Below are 18,594 nucleotides of genomic sequence, written 5' to 3'. Positions count from 1 at the left end.
GAGAGGGTTGCTGCAGAGGAAGGGAAATAAAATCTGTACTCCAAACACCACAAGAAGAGGGGGACCACAGAATTCTAGGGGTTCTTATGTCCTGAGGATGAGTGAGAAAGCTGCATGGTGGTCTCAGGCAGAACAGCAGTGTTGGAGGCACATGGTTTTGAATTCACACCCCCAGTACTGACTGGGCTGCTAGGATCAACAGCTAAAAGAATATCCCTCAGGCACAGAATTGAGGGGGACCAGAGAGGAGCTTTTTAAGTCTTCCCCAAAAACCTTTTTCTTCCATCAACCTAGTGCCCATTGTCACAAAACAGAAGAAACTGGAGATTAAGGGAAAAAACCTTAAGAACAAAGCTTCTTTGTCTCCAAAAAGGGAAATGAACCAAATACTTCCCTGAGAAGTCAAGTCAAAAGGTACAGATTAGTAAGACTCCCATGAAAGAAATGTCAACTGTCAAACCAAGTTGATAAGGTCAGTTATTAGCCTACTGGATGTTAATGAAAACAGAGCCTTTGGACATTATTAAGAAATGGATGCACGATCACTGGCACGAGGATGACTGCTTGGGACCAGCCAATCGTCCCAGATAAACTACCAAGATTAGTCTGTGTAGTGCACGTCCTTTAACGTCACTCCTTTACAGGAGAGGTGGCAGCTAGGAATTAAGTATGCAGATCACAGATGGGAATTTTGCAAGACTATTCTTCTGTCTTAAAGATGCAAGGGCTTGGAAGCTCCAAATCAGCAATTGCAATGCTTTACCCAGTCATGCAGCAAGTATGGTTCCAAATCAGTGCATGCTCATTCGGAACTTTTTTCCAAGTTAGTGGACTTTAATTTATAACCACCTGGGCACCATATACTCAGGAACCGCTATATCGTGTTGGCTGTTTAGTCAGTATTAGCTTTGTATAGCCACGTAAGCTTTTTTCCATGTTATGCTTTCAAAGAGCTATTCCATTAAAAAAAGGGGGGGGGGGGGCATGATGGTATGAACGCCTCTGGCTGGCTAGAGATCAGTAATGTGTCAAGTCCCAGCCATATCAAGGCAGCCTTCCTGACAATGGAAACGAAACAAGTCACCACAGGAAAACCAATACTTAGTTTGGATATGCTGTGGTATCACCACTGTATCTGTAATCCAATAAATTTACCAGAATTAATTACTTTCTACGAATCTACTCGATATAGCAGGAAACTCAATTTGAGACCAGGATGTGTATTTTACTTTTTCAGAGTAACAGCCATGTTAGTCTGTATTCGCAAAAAGAAAAGGAGTACTTGTGGCACCTTAGAGACTAACCAATTTATTTGAGCATGAGCTTTCGTGAGCTACAGCATCCGATGAAGCGAGCTGTAGCTCACGAAAGCTCATGCTCAAATAAATTGGTTAGTCTCTAAGGTGCCACAAGTACTCCTTTTCTTTTTACTTTACTTTTTGAATCTGAAGTGGGTTAAGATGTTTATTTGGAGTAGCAACAAATACACAAAAACTATTTCTGGCTATTAAATAAGAATATAAGAACTGCCATGCTGGGTCAGAGCATTGTCCATCTTGCCCAGTATCCTGACTCTGGCAATGGTCTGTACAAGAGCTTCAGGGCAAACTAACAAAACAGAACAATTACGGAGTGATCTGCCAGTCTTCCACTCCTGGCTTCTGGTAGTCAGAGGTTTAGGGTAGCCCCAAGCATAGGGTTGTGCCCCTGACCATCTCGGCTAATTGCCAATGATGAACCTCCATATACTTATCCAGTTCTTTTTTGATCCCAGCTATACTTTGGGGCATCACAACTGTGACACTGCACCCATATTCTTTGCAGTGATATTATGATACGATTATGACAATTATAATATACGTTATGCAAGATAAGTCATGTGAGGTCATTGGAAAAGTTATGATTTTCTGAATATGATTATTCTATTTGTATGCAGGTATCATTTTTGCATATGAAGTTAGGAATATTGACTATGTATCTCCATGTCAAATGTAGTTACACCTGGGTAACACCCACTAGACAAGATGCTTTCAGTCTAGATAGTGCGTAGGGAAGGGCCTATTCTGGGCAATGGGCCATTAGGAAAAAGCAGTAGGCCTTAGGAAAAGCTTATCTCCCATCTAGGGAGCCTTTCTGAGAACACTATAGAGTAATGGCTGCTATGACTCTACAAGGACATATGATGAGACCACATGTCTCTAGAATCCATCTTGGAATGTCAGTGTTTTTCCCACTGACCGGCATGGGAACCAAGCTTTGGGAACAAAGGGTTCCCACCATATGCAAAAGCTATACAGGGCAAGGAGTGACAATCTGGGGTTCTTCAGGCCCCACACAAGACAACTCCTGGAAACACCTGAGAAACAAAGACTGAACTGGGGGAAACTGCTGGATCCACGCTAAATGGATTTTAGCCTGTGAAACGAAACAAGTGCAAGTGCAGCTTGCCCCTTAAGAATCTGCAGCCTGCTTGTATCATTTCTTAGGGTGAGAATCTGCTATTCATATCCAATCTAGTTAGTATATTAAGTTTAGTTTGCGTTTTTTGTTTATTTGCTATGTAATTTGCTTTGATCCGCTTGCTATCGCTTATAATCACTTAAAATTTATTGTTTGTAGTTAACCTTGTTTTTGCTTTATCTAAACCAGTGAGTTGGAGTGAAGTGTGTGGGAATCATAACTCAGGGGCAAAAGGCTGTTGCATATTCCTCTCCACATTGAGGGAGGGCGTGAATTTTATGAGCTTAGGCTGTACAGTTCCCTGTGCAGTGCAAGACAGTATAATTTTGGGTTTATACTCCAGAGGGGGGTGCATGACTGAGGAGCTGGGAGTAGCCTTCCCATGCAGTGGCTGGTCAGAGAGCCTGCTTGTAACTGCAGCTGGGTGTGCCCTTACCTGTATGTATGCTGGCAAAAGTGCAGGCTGGAGGGCTTTGTAGTTTGGTCACAGCAGTACAGTGTAAGGGAGACCAGGCTGGTGGGTCAGAGGGCTCAGTGGTACTCCAGTTCCAGGTGGCACCCTGGGGGGAACCCATCACAACAACATTCCATAGAAACAAGTTCCACAAGTTAGACGTGCCTATGTGAGAAAGCACTTCTTGATTGTAGTCAGCCTGCTGCTTATTAATTTCATCAGGTGATCCCAGGTTTTTGTACTGTAGGAAAGGGTAAACGGAACTTCTCCATTCACTTGTTCCACCCCGTTCATGATTTTTTAGACCTATCAAACATTCCCCCCCTCAGTCATCTCTCGTCCAAGCTGACCAGCTCTATTCTTTGTAGTCTCTCCTGGTATGAAAGATGTTCTATACCCTTGATCATCTGTTGTTGTTCTTCTCTGCACCTCTCAGTTCCACTATATTCATTTTGAGATTTGGTGACCAGAACTGGACACAGGATTTAATGTGGGCTCACCATGGTTTTATATACTGGCATGATGATATTTTCAGTCTTATTTTCTATCCCTTTCCTAATGGTTCTTAACATACTTGTGTCTACTGCTGCACGGTGAATGGAAGTTTTCACCAATCTATCCACAGTGACTCCAAGTTCTTTCTTGGATGGTAACAGCTAATTTAGAACCTATCATTGTATACATATATTTGGTATTATCTTTTTCCCCCCCAAGATGCATTTCTTTGCATTTATCAATGCTGAATTTTATCTGCCATTTTGTTGCCCAGTCACCTAGCTTTGGGAGATCGCTGTAACTCCTTGGAGTCTGCTTTGGACTTCTCGAATAATTTTGTATCATCTGCAAACTTTGCAGTTCACCCTGTTCAAGATCATTAATGAATATGTTAAACAGGACAGGTCCTTGAGAGAGAATGCTGTTCTTCTCTGTGAAAACTGACCATTTATTTTTACCCTTTGTTACCTATCTTTCAATTAGTTATAGTAGAACCCAGTTTATCCGACCTTCTATTACCTTAGTAACCAAACAACCAGCAGGTCCAGAAGCAGGCGATCTGTCCTTTGGCCACTAGATGGTGCTATAGCCTCGCACTTTCCCAATGTCCAGATTATCCAAATTTTTGATTAGCCAATCTGACCCCAGCCCCAATCAGATAAGATAAACGGGGTTCTACTGTACTGGACCATGAGAGGATGTTCCCTATTATCCTACGGCTACTTGGATTTTCCGAAAGCCTTTGATAAGGTCTCTCACCAAAGGCTCTTAAGAAAACTAAGTACACTGTATCAACTATCACCTTTTTGTTCCAAACCTCTTCTATTGAGGCATCAGTTTGGGACAGCAATTTGGATTTGTTGTTCAAAAGAACAGCTCTGATGTGCTTACCTCCCCACATCCCCCGCAGTGAAAACCAAATGCAAAGAATTTGGGTATGTTTGCACTACAAACTTAAGTCAACCTATGTTAGGTCAAATTACAACCACTGCAGTAATTACAGACTTTTTCATGTCCACACTACCCTCCTTCTGTCAGCAGTGCACGTCCTCAACAGGAGCGCCTGGCTCAGAGCAGGGAGCCCCCGCGGCCGCCCTCCTCATTTTCATGGCTCCAGCAGTTTATCTGATCTAATTGTGAAATTGACAAGAATGACAGCCAACAGCTGAAGTAAGTAGTGCAGCATTTACACGGACACTGCGTCACCCTAACTACACCGACATAACTCCTACGCCTCTCATGGAGGTGAAGTTCTGTCCATGTAGTAGGGCATGTACATCAGCGGGAGCAAGCCTGTAGTGTAGACACTGACAGACACAATGAGGTCGACGTAAGATGCCTTATGTCAACCTAACTCCATAATTTACCGTCTCTGCAATGGTCTTTTCTTCCTTGAGTGCTCCTTTAACACCTTCATTGTTTAGGGGTCCTACTGCCTGTTCCGCAGATACCCTGCCACTTAGTGTTTGCATCTTTTAGCAAGTTGCTTCTCCATTTCTTCCTTGGCCTGTCATACTTTTACATTTCACTTGCCAGAGTTTGTGCTCCTTCCTATTTTCCTCATTAGGATCAGACTTTCAAATTTTAAAAAAAGATGGCTTTTTGCCTCTAATGACCTCCATTACTCTGCTTTTTAGCCATGGTGGCATTCTTTTGGTATTCCTACTGTCTTTTCTGATACATTTGGTCTGAGCCTCTATTATGGTGTTTAGTACTCTCCATGCTGGTTGCAGGCATTTTACCCTTGTGACTGCTCTTTTTAACTTCCATCTAACTAGCATCCTCATTCCTGGGTAGCTTCCCTTTTTAAGAGTTAAAAGGAGGGGGGGGAGGGGGGAAGAGTATTAGAATTTTCCCCCTACAAGGATGATAAATGTAGTTAGATTAGATGAATTGCTGGGTAATAGTGACCATATAGTTACTTCTTAGACAAGATCTTGTGCTCCATTGAGGACTAAATCAAGAATTGCCTCTCCAGGCAATTGTGGGTTCTAGGATGACTGCTCCAAAAAGGAGTTATTTATGGTATCTAGACATTGTATCTCTGCATCTTGCCCTAAGGGGACATTTACCCAGTCAATATGAGGATAGTTGAAATCACCCATTATTGCATTTTCTGGTTTTGTAGCCTCTCTCAGTATTTCATAGTCACTGTTACCATGCTGGTCAGGTGGTTGTCAGTATGTGTGCATTGCTAATACTATTATTCAAGCTTGTAATTTCTATCCACAGAGACTCTATAGTACAGTTTGATTCATTTAAGATTTTCACCTTGACTATGCTTTTATAGCCTAGTACCACTCCCCCACCAGTGAGATCTAAACTGTCATTCCTATGTCTTTTGTACCCTGCTATTACCATGTCCCATTGATTAACCTCATTCCACCAAATTTCTGAGATGATTATATCAATTTCCGCATTTAATGCCTGGCATTTACCCATCTTACCATTTAGACTTCTAGCATTTGTATATAAGCACTTGTACATTTTTTCAATATTTAGTTGCTGGCTTTCATGTGTTATGCTTGCATGGGACTCTTACATTTGACCGTTCATCACTAGCTCCTACCTGTTCTTCAACTTCTTTCCTATCTTCTATACTAGGACAGAGTTGCCCCTTTAATAAATTCATCCCTAATAGATGTGTCCGCCCAAATCATGTGCTCCTCTACAGCTGTTGCCTTTTTCCCAGGCTTTAGTTTAAAAAAATCCTCTACCACCTTATTTTCTGTGCCAGCAGTCTGGTTCCATTTTGATGGTTGTCATGTAACAACCACCAACTTCCCATTACTGTCATGATAGCAGACAATGGTGAGGGGATGGCAAAGATCCTCAGAATTTTTTTTTTTTTAATTAGCATTCAGTGCTGTGTCAGTAGTGCATATATTAGTTTACGGCCAGCATCTCAGAACAAGATTAATTTAAAATAGGAAACTAGAGTTATATTGAGATGTGTTGTATTTTGTTCTAGGACTCCAAGAATCTCGTTCAGTAAGGAAGAAATCAAATTGAGAATTAGAGAAACTGATTCTGTCAACGAACTACAACATTTACGTCCAAGCACTTCAAATTACAATATGCAAGCTCCTCAACAGGATTTGATTATTCCTGAGCCATATTGCATTTTACTGTTGCTGGAGGTCCCAGTTACAGAGAGAGACTAAGGATCTCCTCTAACACAAACATTACAAATCCCCCAATCTGTGTCCTCCTCGTTAGGCCTTGAAAAAATTTTGCCAGTAGGTCCCAGCCGGGACTCAGCCTTATTAAAACTTGTATTCTCTTCTTTTAGATTGTTTAAGCCTAAATTTTTTAATTCAGTTTCAATTTATAAAGATATCAACAGAGGTGCATCTATGCTTTATGCACCCTTATAAAATGTTACATGGTATATTGCTCATCCTTCCATGATACTGTAAGACTGAAGTGCCAAACCCAAATAAAATTCCAACACTTCAGACACTCTCCTTGCCAGGAGCAAAAGAGGAGTCTTGCATCATGTCCAGAAGAGTTAAATTCAGGTTCTGGTAGACCACTGAGTTCGGTCAAGTTGACTTCAGTCAGTGACTGGTGGCAGCTAAAAGGAAGGATAGCATGAGAGGCAGCCTCACAACTAGCCTATTATCAAACCCTTTAGGGCTCTTTTAAAAGAGACAAACAAACAAAAAAAAACAAACTAACTAAAACCAGAGTCCTGAATTCCATCTGGAAACTTACAGATATCCAGCATAACTGAGGGATACTGGCGTTATGCTTGTAGTGCACTGTAACAGTCATCGGGGGGGGGGGGGAAGACATGTCCACATTGCTCAGTGAAACCACCACCATGTTTGCAAATGCACATTAGGCCCCTCTAACAGCCTGTATGCCCCACTTGTTTGCTTCTCAGAGTCATCTCCATGCCATTTTTGAGGCTTCGCCAAAGCATGGAATAGTCAGCCAGATTCTAGACCTTAAAGACACTAGCCTTTATTCATATTCCTCACGAAGTCTCATCTCTGAAATAATCACAAGCAGCAAGTCAATAGCCGTATTTCGAAAAGCCATTTACTTCTGTTGGCTTCCCAGAGCCACCTGCATACAATGTGTTTTGGTTGCAAGCTCTTTGGGGCAAGCTGTGTTTCAGTTGCAAGGTATGGCTCTTGTACCCCGTCAGTGCTTAGAAAATGCAATAGTTACATTCATACATGTCCTTTGCTAACACAGCTTCAACTATAGTGTGGTCAGGGTCAAAATGCTGACTATTCTGCTTGCCTTGTATTAGCTAGAAAAAAAATTAGAGGATTAAAATTAGGAGACATGAAAGAGAGGAAATCATTCAAAGAAGGGGGTGAAAGAGCTACAGCGCTTAATGTAAATGACTGGAAGATGGGGGATTTAATTTTAGTATTAGTGTGTCTGGTCATTAAGTGTTTTGAAATACACAACCATTCAAGGTATTTTAAATCTAAAGTAATCCTTCATGATTACTGGCCACTTGAAGCAGATTTCATTTTCAAGCTTTTTACAAAGTTTGTTTCTCACATGTGTGCGCCGTTGGTGCTGACTAATTAAAAACCATAGTATTCAAAGATGAAAACAAGCATTTTTGGGCAGCTAAATAACACATTACAGAGACTCTGGAAAAAATTTTTTTTAAATATGTAGATCAAATACTGGGCCTACCAATTTTAAAAGTAAGCATTTAACATTGTGTAACTGCATGAAATCTCATTAATCTAGCATTTGTGCTCTGCACAGCCATTAAGATAACCAAAGTTCAGTTTTAAAAATTTTATTAAAGTTAATGTTTAAAATCAAATTTACACAAGTTAAGAGGGAAGGTACTGTACATCTGGGGTTGGGCTTGGGTCATGGGGGATTGCAAGTATCAGTTACAAGGTTCACGAGGTTACTACTCATCCGGTTATCCAAGATGGAAAGAATTAGGAGTGTGCTATCTGCAGCACTCTGCTTTTGTAGAGAGAAAGAGGTAACTTGTTTCATTGAACAGTGACCCTTTTAGTCATTTACTAGCCAGTGACTGGCTACAACTAGTTCCATTAAACTTACTGGGAAAGCAAAGATGGAAACTGCAACATGGAGCCTCAGAGACAGAGGTTAAATAAAGAGGACAGTAAGAACTGCCTAAAATTTGGAAGCTTGGGTGCCTAAAGTTAGACACCTAGACAAAAGTGGGAAAGGTTCAGCACCCTTGAAAGTGAGGCCATTTAAGTGGCCCAATTTTTTAAGAGATGCTGAGCACCCACAACATCCAGTTATTTAGGTGCTTACAGTAGGCATCCAACCTTGAAAATACTGGTCTATGCCAACAGAATTTAAATTACAGCCTGTGACTATCTTTACTACATAATTTGCATAAATATTAGGTATTCGTACCTTCTGTTCAAATGAAGCTCCATAATAGCCATCATTCAACCCAAAAATTATTTCATTTGGGTTTCGAGCGTGTATCTGTAAAAAACACACACCAATGACATTAGGGTCAACTTAGTTTATGTGAAATCAAGCTTAATATTAATTGCTAATTTTATGACTCACCTTTTCAGGTCTTCCCTCTAGTGCTAATAGCATGTGAACCTTGTCAATGACGAACTGAACTATTACTGTAGAGAACACACTTGACTCTCACACCTTTAAACAGGAAATGGCCGATATGCTCAGTGATATATGTCCATCTTCCAAGATGCAAAATAAAAATTTAATATTTGCCTTAACCACTATATAGCACCTATAACTACTTACACTATCAGATAAACAAGTCTTCCTCTTTCCTAGAGCCAGAAGTAGAGCAATAGTAGAAAGATCAAAAATAATAAAAAACAAACAAGGAAATAGCTCAGACAGCTCAGTTATAAAGGAGCCAATTTTCAGCAGATAATGCACAGTTAGATCATTTTTTTTGTTTATGTCTGAACACAAAACTGGTCCTACATTAAGTGTGTTAGCTGAGGGGACAAGGTTACTTCTAAATGAAAAAGGTAGTGTTAGAGAATAGTCTCTAGGGGCCTATTTCCTTGGTGCAATAAAATGAAACAGAACACTGCAATTCATGTTCTGCACAGCAAGTATTGGATCCAACAAATGCTTTTTCATTACAAGCCTATTTTATAAATAATTGACATTTTAAAGCATTTCCATCTTTTAAAGCTGTGGATTCATTTTAGAACAGTGAACTCAAACAGCAAGAGAGACCAGGGCAGGACACTTGTCTAAGAAACTTCCTTTAAAACAAAGCGTGTCAACCTACTGTTATTACGACGAACAGACACCTTGCATTTGTTTCATGAGTTATGGCTCTCTACATATCTCCCTTTTACTTCAGTTAGAAGTTTAAAGAAAACATGTTAAAACTAATGTTAATGACTCGCACTTAGGTAAAATCATAACCAAAGATTCCACTTGTTCCATAAGACCCATAAATACTAACCAGGGGTTCTCAAACTTCATTGCAGCGTGACCCCCTTTGACAAGAAAAATTACTACATGACCCCAGGAGAGCGGGGCCAAAGCCCGAGCCCCACCGCCCTGCGTGGGGGGGGGGCCAAAGCCCGAGCCCCACCGCCCTGCGTGGGGGGGGGGCCAAAGCCCGAGCCCCACCGCCCTGCGTGGGGGGGGGGCCAAAGCCCGAGCCCCACGAGCTTAAGTCCCAGGCGGGAGGCCTGTAACCTGAGCCCCAGCACCTGGGGCTCGGGTTTGGGGCCCAGGCCCCAGCAAGTGTAATGCCAGCCCTGGCAACCCCATTAAAATGGGGTCCTGACCCACTTTGGGGTCCCGAACCACAGTTTGAGAACTGCTGTACTAAACCCATGTCAGACAAGTGATTTCCCAGGACTAGAGAAGAATGGGGGAAGGTTCCAAGGTTAACACTGTCCTCTTGGTTTCTTAATCTGTAATTGGATTGAAGACTGTTTTATGCCAAGGGCATTGTTGGCATTCTAGTAGCATTAGCACAGTCCAATTAGAAAAGCTAAATAAAATAAACTGTGATCACATACAGAGTAACAACATCATACACTGTTTCTCACTTGGGGCTACTATTGTGATTAAAAAGCTCAAGTAGCTAAAGCAACTTTAATCCAAGAAATTTCACAACATAACTTTAATATATCATCATGCCCATCCAGATTATTTAAAGATCTTTGCAATGGGTAGAGCTACCCATATTAGCAGTCCCTTTGTAATTAGTTTAATTCCATAATTAAGATGGTGTTTATTACATTTTATCATTTTCCTTCTTTCAGTCTGTTTGTAGCCTTGATCTTACAACTCTGTTTAAGAAAAAGACAGCTACTTAATCCACAAATTGAGGAAATATGCTTTTATTTTACCTGCTGACCCAAGTATTTTAGTCCATCTAGATTGACTTTCCATTCGATCAACAGCTGATAGACGTCTTTCTTGCCACCCCAGATCCTCACCAAAAAACATGACACAGATGTATCGAGGCGATCAGGCATTATTCCAAAATCAAGACTCCTCCACGTTGGATTCTGTTGATAAGTACAATAAAGATGTAGGAACAACAACATTCTTTGGTGTTATTTCAGTTTAACATACAGTGTGTTTAAATTTAAAGAGGCCAACTTCCAGATTGCAAGAACTGAAGTAACACCCTGCAAGATCAACGTTCTACAAAGTTACACATAAGAAGGCTCAAGCCATCAGAGACTCTGCTCCTTCATTATTCACAATTTTCCGGATCAAGATTCCTAGTTTGGCTCCCATTTCCATCTGCTGCTGCAAAAGCCTGCAGGCTTTCAGACCAACTACTACTTCCTTCCATTATGAGACGCCAGGAAATTACTTCATTAATTGCCTTTTGCCACAACAGGCACTTTTTCAAGAAATACAAATACTAGTATTTTTAGAAAATGGGAGTAGCGTGAAGATCGTGTTCCACACTGTTTTAACATTTGGCTTCTAAAAAAGAGCTGTAGTTTATATTAACACCAATTTACTTCTCATTAACTGAATTTGGTTTAACTATTAATGGGGGTTTGTTCCTATTCCCCTTCACCCCTCAAGTTCTGCATTGCTGATACTAAGCCCTGAGTGCTCCTACCTTCTGAGGAGCTCTCTTCATTCTAGACATTGGAGAGCCAGCCAGAAAAGTCCAGACCTTAGCTTTTGACAAAAAACAGACTTAAAATCCTGCTGGACTAATTTCTCTAAATCTAGAGAAGGTTTCAAGTGTCAAGAATTTTGAATAATCATGGTACCACTATATTTAAGAAATTATGAAAAATAGTCATAACATGCTGCAAGCTTAAACATGCATACTAGTGATTAATAGGTCAGAGTGAGAAGACTCCAAAGGGTATCTATTTCCTTCTGTAAGTTTTACAGAAGTCCCTGTCCCCTTACTCACCTCTTGAATTTTTCCTAGCAAGAAAGAGCTATTTATATGTCTATTGCTGGCTACCATCATAACAGGAAATTAAATACTGGTAGAGTACTTGGCAGTTATACGGAAACTTACTAAAATGTGCTACTTTTAAGATTTGCAGCACTGTTAGTAGGGATTGCATCATTTAACCTTGTTTCTCTTTGGATAGACCCCCACTTTACAATTAAGTTTCCATTTCAGACTAAATACAGCAGAATTCTAGTTATAAAAAAGGTCCCAGGGAAAACTCAACAGGTTTGGACAATTGGGGGAGGTGGGTCAAATCAGCAGATCTTCAAATATGTGCTCAAGGTCTCCTGACTTCAGAAGGTCTTCCAACCCTGCTGGATAGCTCCCCCAGTTTGCTACCAAACCCTCATATGCTAAAGTCCAACTTCAGCACACAGATTGAATTTAAACTTCCAGGAAGGTAACAGATCTTTGGACTTAGCAGCAAAGTGGTGCACAGATAAGAAATCTGACTTATGCTACTTCAACAGCTATGTTTTCCCTAATACTCTAAGAGAGACTTACATATCTTTGGAAAATATCTGAAACTTGTCTAACCACCAGCATTTTCAGCCTCTCAGGGCTGAGTCCTGTAGCCCATATGTAAGTACCACTGAAATCAATAGAAGTACTCATTGAGTACAGAATATTTGCAAGAGGAAGGACTGCAGGATCAGATACTTGTTTGTAAGCTTTAGGCTACACTGAAGCCATCTACAGACTGTTAGCACATAACACAATTTTAATTCTCAGTTTCTAGGACCTAAGTTTCTTAAACTAAGTTCTTGAAAGTAGGGACCATATTTCCACACAACACAGATATTCCCTAATTACCACCTATACAACAAGAATGTTATATAAAAATTTGCAACAGCTCTAGTCCTTCCAATACAGTTTGCCGGCAGTACTAGGAAACTCCATTCAGAAGCTCTATAGCTCAGATTTTTAGAATTTATTGTTTTTTTTCATCAACGTCAAGATAACTAGGTTTTCAAAGTTATTTTGAACTCACAGTTAAAGCCTAACTGGAATTTATTAAGCTACATTCTTCCCTCCTATTCATATTGGCATCTGTGGCATTAGTTGTAAGTGTTAGGCTGCTGGTTTTTATACGTAAGTTGGCTTTAAAGGCAAGGGAGGAAGGAGAATAATTATACTTGTGTGTTTTGTGACATCTAGAAGAGGGGAAAACAATAGTTTATGGACTGTGCTGACAGCTGTCTGAAAAAGTAGGTCACGTTTTGAGTCTAGACATCATGACAGTTTCCCATTAAAAACATTTGATTGTAGGGTTCATGCAATACGAACAATACCTAGCACTGTATGTACCACCACTGCAACTAGCTCTTCCAGAAAGTGAACTGAATCAGGCTAGTACTGTAGCCATCTGCTAAATAATTTACATAGTCAGATGATTTACCCTTTTCAGCTTTTAAACAGAATAAATTTTGTAAAGCTTTTAACATGGGAACAGAGTGAAAAAAATGTACACATGAAAGTGAATTAGCCTAGAGTGTTTTGTTTAGTTCTATCAATTAATATTTTTGAACAATGTTTTATATTGGTAATTTGTTGAATTGTTACTGCTATTCAGTAACTCAGCTTCGAGAGATTGCCACACATTTGAAGAGGACTTGGAATGAGCACAAGAATTTGATATTTTCTTTCCCAAAGCTATCGAAGTGTGACATGCTTTCTTTTACGAGACTCATTCTGGGAAATCATAACCAAGATACCCCAAACAGAGGGAGAGTGGGACAATCACTTGTCCAAGAGAAGCCAGTTCTAAACATTGCATAAAATTGTGACCTCCTGATAAGTGGGAATAAGTTTATTTCCTCCCCTTCTCCTTGTACCTCATGCCTAGTACAAGGAAGAACAGGAGGGCTTCCTTGAATACTTGTCTAACAGAGGAAGCAATACTTCATAGCATTACTCCTCACCAACCTTTGGGTCAAGGATCATCTTTTGAGGGAGAGGGGAAGGGATGAAGAGAAGAATCTCCTTCATATTCTGAGATACAGCTACCAGAAGTGCATCTGAGGCCTCTAGCTCACACACTTGGACGCTGATTAGTAGGACTGGACACGTCACACTTAAAGTTGATACTCCATAGCTGCATAGACTAGATAGGCAGCACCATGCTTATCCACACAGTTACATTTCAGGTGCACTATTTTCTTAGAGCTTTAACACTTTAGTAGTAGTCAGATAGCAATACCAGCGTGACCAAAGGATATAATTAGCAAGACCCACAATAACCATCTATATTTGGAAGCAATAAGAAAATAGGTGCCAAGCCACCAGCCGCATCTATCTGGTTTTTATCTCCACTCTCTAACCAGTGCAGTTACGTTGTTGCTAGCACCAGTAGAAGCGTTAGTAGAGTATACACAAAGCACCTTCTTTGCTACTGTGACATGATAGGGCAGCCTAGTGTTGGTCTTGTTAATGTTGCCAGCATTACTAGTAATGGTAGAGCTACCTCAGTGCTAGAGTATAACAAAACCTTCAGTAGTAAGGACTTCAGGACTCGAACTGCAAAAAACCCCACACTACACTGAGGCTGATATGAGAGATGTCCCCATTACCCAGGTACGAGGGCTAGAAACAATTTTCTTGTGAGAAGCTCTCCTTCTCTCCATTGATGCTGGGAGGGGTAGTGTTGGGGTGTGGAATAGGCTGGATCGATTTAGATTAAAAGTGATATAAATCACCATTTTAATCACGATTAAATCAGCAAGCAGGGAGCCTTAATCTAAATCATTAATTTTAATCATGTTTTGCATTTGTACTTGAGTTATTTTCTTAAGAAATGTTGATTCTCATTTGTTAGTAGCCATTAAAACATGTTGTTTTGCAACTAAATATAACCTTTACACTAAATTTGGTGGGTTCTGCTATGCAGGAGGATACATTACATCTCAACACAATTTTCAAAAATTATATCGCATAACTTAGATTTATTTATTTATTTTTTAACATTTGTTATGTTAAGAAATGCATCAGTCACCACTTTCTATTTACTAGATTGGTAATTTTTTGCTTGCAATGATATCAAGCTCTGTTTGGATGGAAATTCAATTAAATTAAAACTACCTTAAATGGGTGGCTACATAAGAAAAAAGTTTACCCAAAACATGTTACTGAGAGCAGCAAAGCGCCAAATCAAAAGGAAAGGCAAAAAAAGTTCTTTGCCTAGATTCACAACAAGCAAGATTTCCTTGACTCCCTCCCTCTACCATAACCACAACTCCTGTTTGAGGTTCAAGTTGTGTCTTCAAAGATGACCTCACCCTTCTCCCGTCTGTTTTGTTCAGCTGCTAGGTTTCTCCCACCCAAGAGTGTCAGCTGCAAAATTAGACCTTAAAGGTACAACTTGAAACAGTTTTAAGAAGTGAGTTAGTAGTAGTTTTATATACTACACCTGCCCCAAATCCCTTTTATCAGTTTCTGTGGATTTACAGATGCATTTGTCGTGTTCTGGGGTTTTGTTGTTTTGAAATATTGCTTTCCTCTGTTGCCAATACATGCAATGATTAAACTGACTATACACGATATTGTTAAATGCTCAACGAACAAAAGAGACCTTCCGGTTAGTAACTGTAGGTGATACTTTTAACAGTAGTTACAACAGTAGTTGGAGAATTCAGATTTACATGACATTAAGTTGATAACATCTTCCTCAAGGAGACTCAGATTGTCATTAATCCAAAACATTGCTACTTTTACCCCATAAGGACATGAACCTTCGGGAGTGGACAATAAGATCCAGCTATACTAGTTTAGTCATTGAGTCTGGAAAATGGAAGAAAAGACTGTTTCAGATGTTTTACTACGAGCTAAGTGCAATATTTCAGTATTAACAAAAAGAAAAGGAGTACTTGTGGCACCTTAGAGACTAACCAATTTATTTGAGCATAAGCTTTCGTGAGCTGTACAAATAAACTGGTTAGTCTCTAAGGTGCCACAAGTACTCCTTTTCTTTTTGCGAATACAGACTAACACGGCTGTTACTCTGAAACATTTCAGTATTAAGTAAGCCTACACATTAAGAGATAAAAGTGAAGCACAAGGGTTTCTATACAAGATCACCAATATTAAATCAACTTACCAGGGAGTTCTTGATCACTTCACTCCTATAAAATTCTAGGAGAGATAAGAATTAAGTGAGTAGAGAAATTCAGCCCATATCAATATTTTATGCTACAGTACAAATACTTATTTTTTAAATGGGAACTGTTTTGTAAAACAAGCCCTAGAAGTATATTCTATGCAAAGGTAACTGATGCATTAGTTCTCATAAAAACTGAATCAAACTCTACCTAAAGAGATCAAAGAGAGCTTGCCAATGTTCAGATCTAAAGACCAGTTTTTTCCCCTCACTAATGGCACTTTGTCATCCAATCTCTCCACCTGTTGCTTGAAATAGAAGGCAAGGACCAACAGATGGAGAAAAAACCCAACATCCAAACATGCTCACCAAAAACAGGCAAGACTAAGCATACATTGCCATTTAGGGACTCATTATTCCACAACTGTTGTCTGGAGCTTAGTTACCATGGTGATGCGCATCTTAGAAGAATTTAAGATAGATTGTGCCTGTTCCTGGGATGCAGTAGCTGCTAGTCAGATGTAGGAGAAATGGAATGTTTGTTCAAGAGCTTGTTCAGCTTGACTGAATCTTTCAGCTGCCTATCAATGCACGAGGCAAATAGTGCGGGGCACATCAGCTGCACAGAGTCATCAAAGAAGACCAAACCTTGAAGCCCTAATCTGAACAAATTTAGAGAGGCAGTGCTCCATTGTGCTGCTTTATATATAAGAGTACCTATTTTGCTAGCAGCCCAGCTAGTGGTACTGGTGTAATCTAAGCACACAATTCACTCAGCTTGACAGCTGCAAGACTGATAGTTGGGTCTATCTGCTGATGGAAAATGAAGAAAATGCAAAAGCTTTCATTGTTTATCTTTAGCTCATCTGAAAATACAAATGAATTTTAATGGTGCCAAGTCACCAAGAAACAAAACAAAAATTCAAGATAGAATGAACTTCAAAAAAATTGAACAAGGAGCATCAGTGTAGTTTGTATAGGAAGATGGAGTTACGTGACAAATGTTGACAATAGGCCCTTACCTTTACATATCTTAGCGTTATCACACAAGTGAAGAGTGAAGTAGGTATCCAGAAGGCGATAACCATTTCTATTAACAATGTTACGTGCAGCAATATTCCGAAGGTGACGAAGCCGCCGCTAAAAAAATATAAAAAAAGGACATTGAGGAGCAGGAGTTAAAACTGTACATTCAATTTATGGTTTTTTGTTTGTGAATAGCTGCATTATTCTAGGAGAAAGCTGATAACATGGGCCTGTTTAGACATCAAAAAAAGTATTCTAAAAAAAAAAAAAGACTCCATTTTGCTAGAAAAACCAGTTCAACTAGCTATGAAGACAAATGTACAAAATAGCAGGTATAGACTGACTTCTCAGGCAGTCATGGTGCTTGTTTACTCTGAGTATTTAGAGGCTGCTAGTTACAGTTCGTTCCATCTAGCCAATCTGTTCTTAGTTCTGCTCTGGTGCACCACCTCTATTCTAAATAGGTTTTTCTACCAAGTTCATCGCCAAACTAGAGACATGTGGTTGGCTAAAAAAGCTGCCCAATTCATAAAAACATAAGAACGGCCATACTGGGTCAGACCAAAGGTCCATCTATCCCAACATCCTGTCTTCCAACGGTGGCTGGTGCCAAATGCCTCAGGGGGAATGAACAGAGCATGGCAATTATTGAGTGATCCATCCTGCCATCCAGTCCCAGCTTATGACAGTCAGCGATTTAGGGACACCCAGAGCATGGGGTTGCTGACCCTGACCGACTTGGCTAATAGCCATTGATGGACCTATCCTCCATTAATTTACCTAATTCTTTTTTGAATTTAGTTATATTTTTGGCCTTCAGCACATCCCCAATGAGTTCCACAGATTGACTGCATTGTGGGAAGAAGTACTTCCTTATGTTTGTTTTAGACCTGCTACCTACTAATTTAATTGGATGACCCCTCATTCTTGTGTTATGTGAAGGGGTAAACAACACTTCCTTATTCACTTTCTCCACACCATTCGTGATATTTTAGACCTTAGCCATCTCCCCTCCTCCGTCATCTTTTTCAATGTGAACATTCCCAGTCTTTTTGTCTCTCATATGGAAGCTGTTCTATATCCCTAAATATCTTTGTTGCCCATCTCTGTACTTTGTCCAATTCTAATATTCCTTTTTTGAGATGAGGAAACCAGAACTGCACTGTGAAAGCTATATTGCCATATTCTTTAACAAGAGACATTAATCTCATTCTAGGAAGACAGATTTCCCTGTAATGATGAATTAGTGTAATTAGTGAAACAGGCTCAAGAAATCTCTCACTGGGTTTGCTAAACTTTTTATATGAAAAATAAAGTTTATTTTTCAGCATTTGTTGATTTTGTCCAAGCTAAGAGGAAATGACTAACCATTGTCCATACTGAATGAAATGACAGATTGCATCACTTGTGGTCATTTTCAGTGTGTTTCTCTGACTAGCACAATATGTTGTTTGTGGTTCAAGTACTCCAGAAAATGTTACCTCCAAGCTAAAGTAAACACACTTGATTTTTTTTAAATGATTTCATTGAACTATTTCAATACTGTACTATATAGGGTTCCAATAAAATTTGTGTCTTAATCCTAGATTTTGGGCCAAGGTTATCCAATAGTTTCCTTTCAAGTCTGAGCATGGTTCACAGTTGTGA

The 18,594-nt window shown here is 39.8% G+C and overlaps 1 protein-coding gene across 6 annotated transcripts in view; it reads right to left on the bottom strand.

Moving 5' to 3' along the window:
• The window catches only part of UVRAG (UV radiation resistance associated), a 147,729-nt gene that overhangs the window by 111,391 nt on the left and 17,744 nt on the right, over positions 1-18,594 (bottom strand). For 5 of the 6 annotated variants that reach the window (XM_037882877.2, XM_043527738.1, XM_043527740.1 and 2 more), the window contains exons 2-5: positions 16,944-17,061; positions 15,922-15,956; positions 10,741-10,902; positions 8,789-8,863 (exon numbers count right to left, since the gene is read on the bottom strand). In XM_037882877.2, coding sequence (XP_037738805.1) covers positions 8,789-8,863; positions 10,741-10,902; positions 15,922-15,956; positions 16,944-17,061 — 390 coding nt within the window. Of the gene's footprint in view, positions 1-8,788; positions 8,864-8,950; positions 9,029-10,740; positions 10,903-15,921; positions 15,957-16,943; positions 17,062-18,594 lie in introns of those variants that run through there. The other variant, XM_037882814.2, reaches the window with a different exon arrangement.

Source organism: Chelonia mydas, chromosome 1 (assembly GCF_015237465.2).
Source record: "Chelonia mydas isolate rCheMyd1 chromosome 1, rCheMyd1.pri.v2, whole genome shotgun sequence".
In the NCBI taxonomy this organism is placed as follows: domain Eukaryota; kingdom Metazoa; phylum Chordata; order Testudines; family Cheloniidae; genus Chelonia; species Chelonia mydas.
The sequence above is the reverse complement of the archived record's forward strand: the minus strand, read 5'-3'. Positions and strand labels throughout refer to the sequence as shown.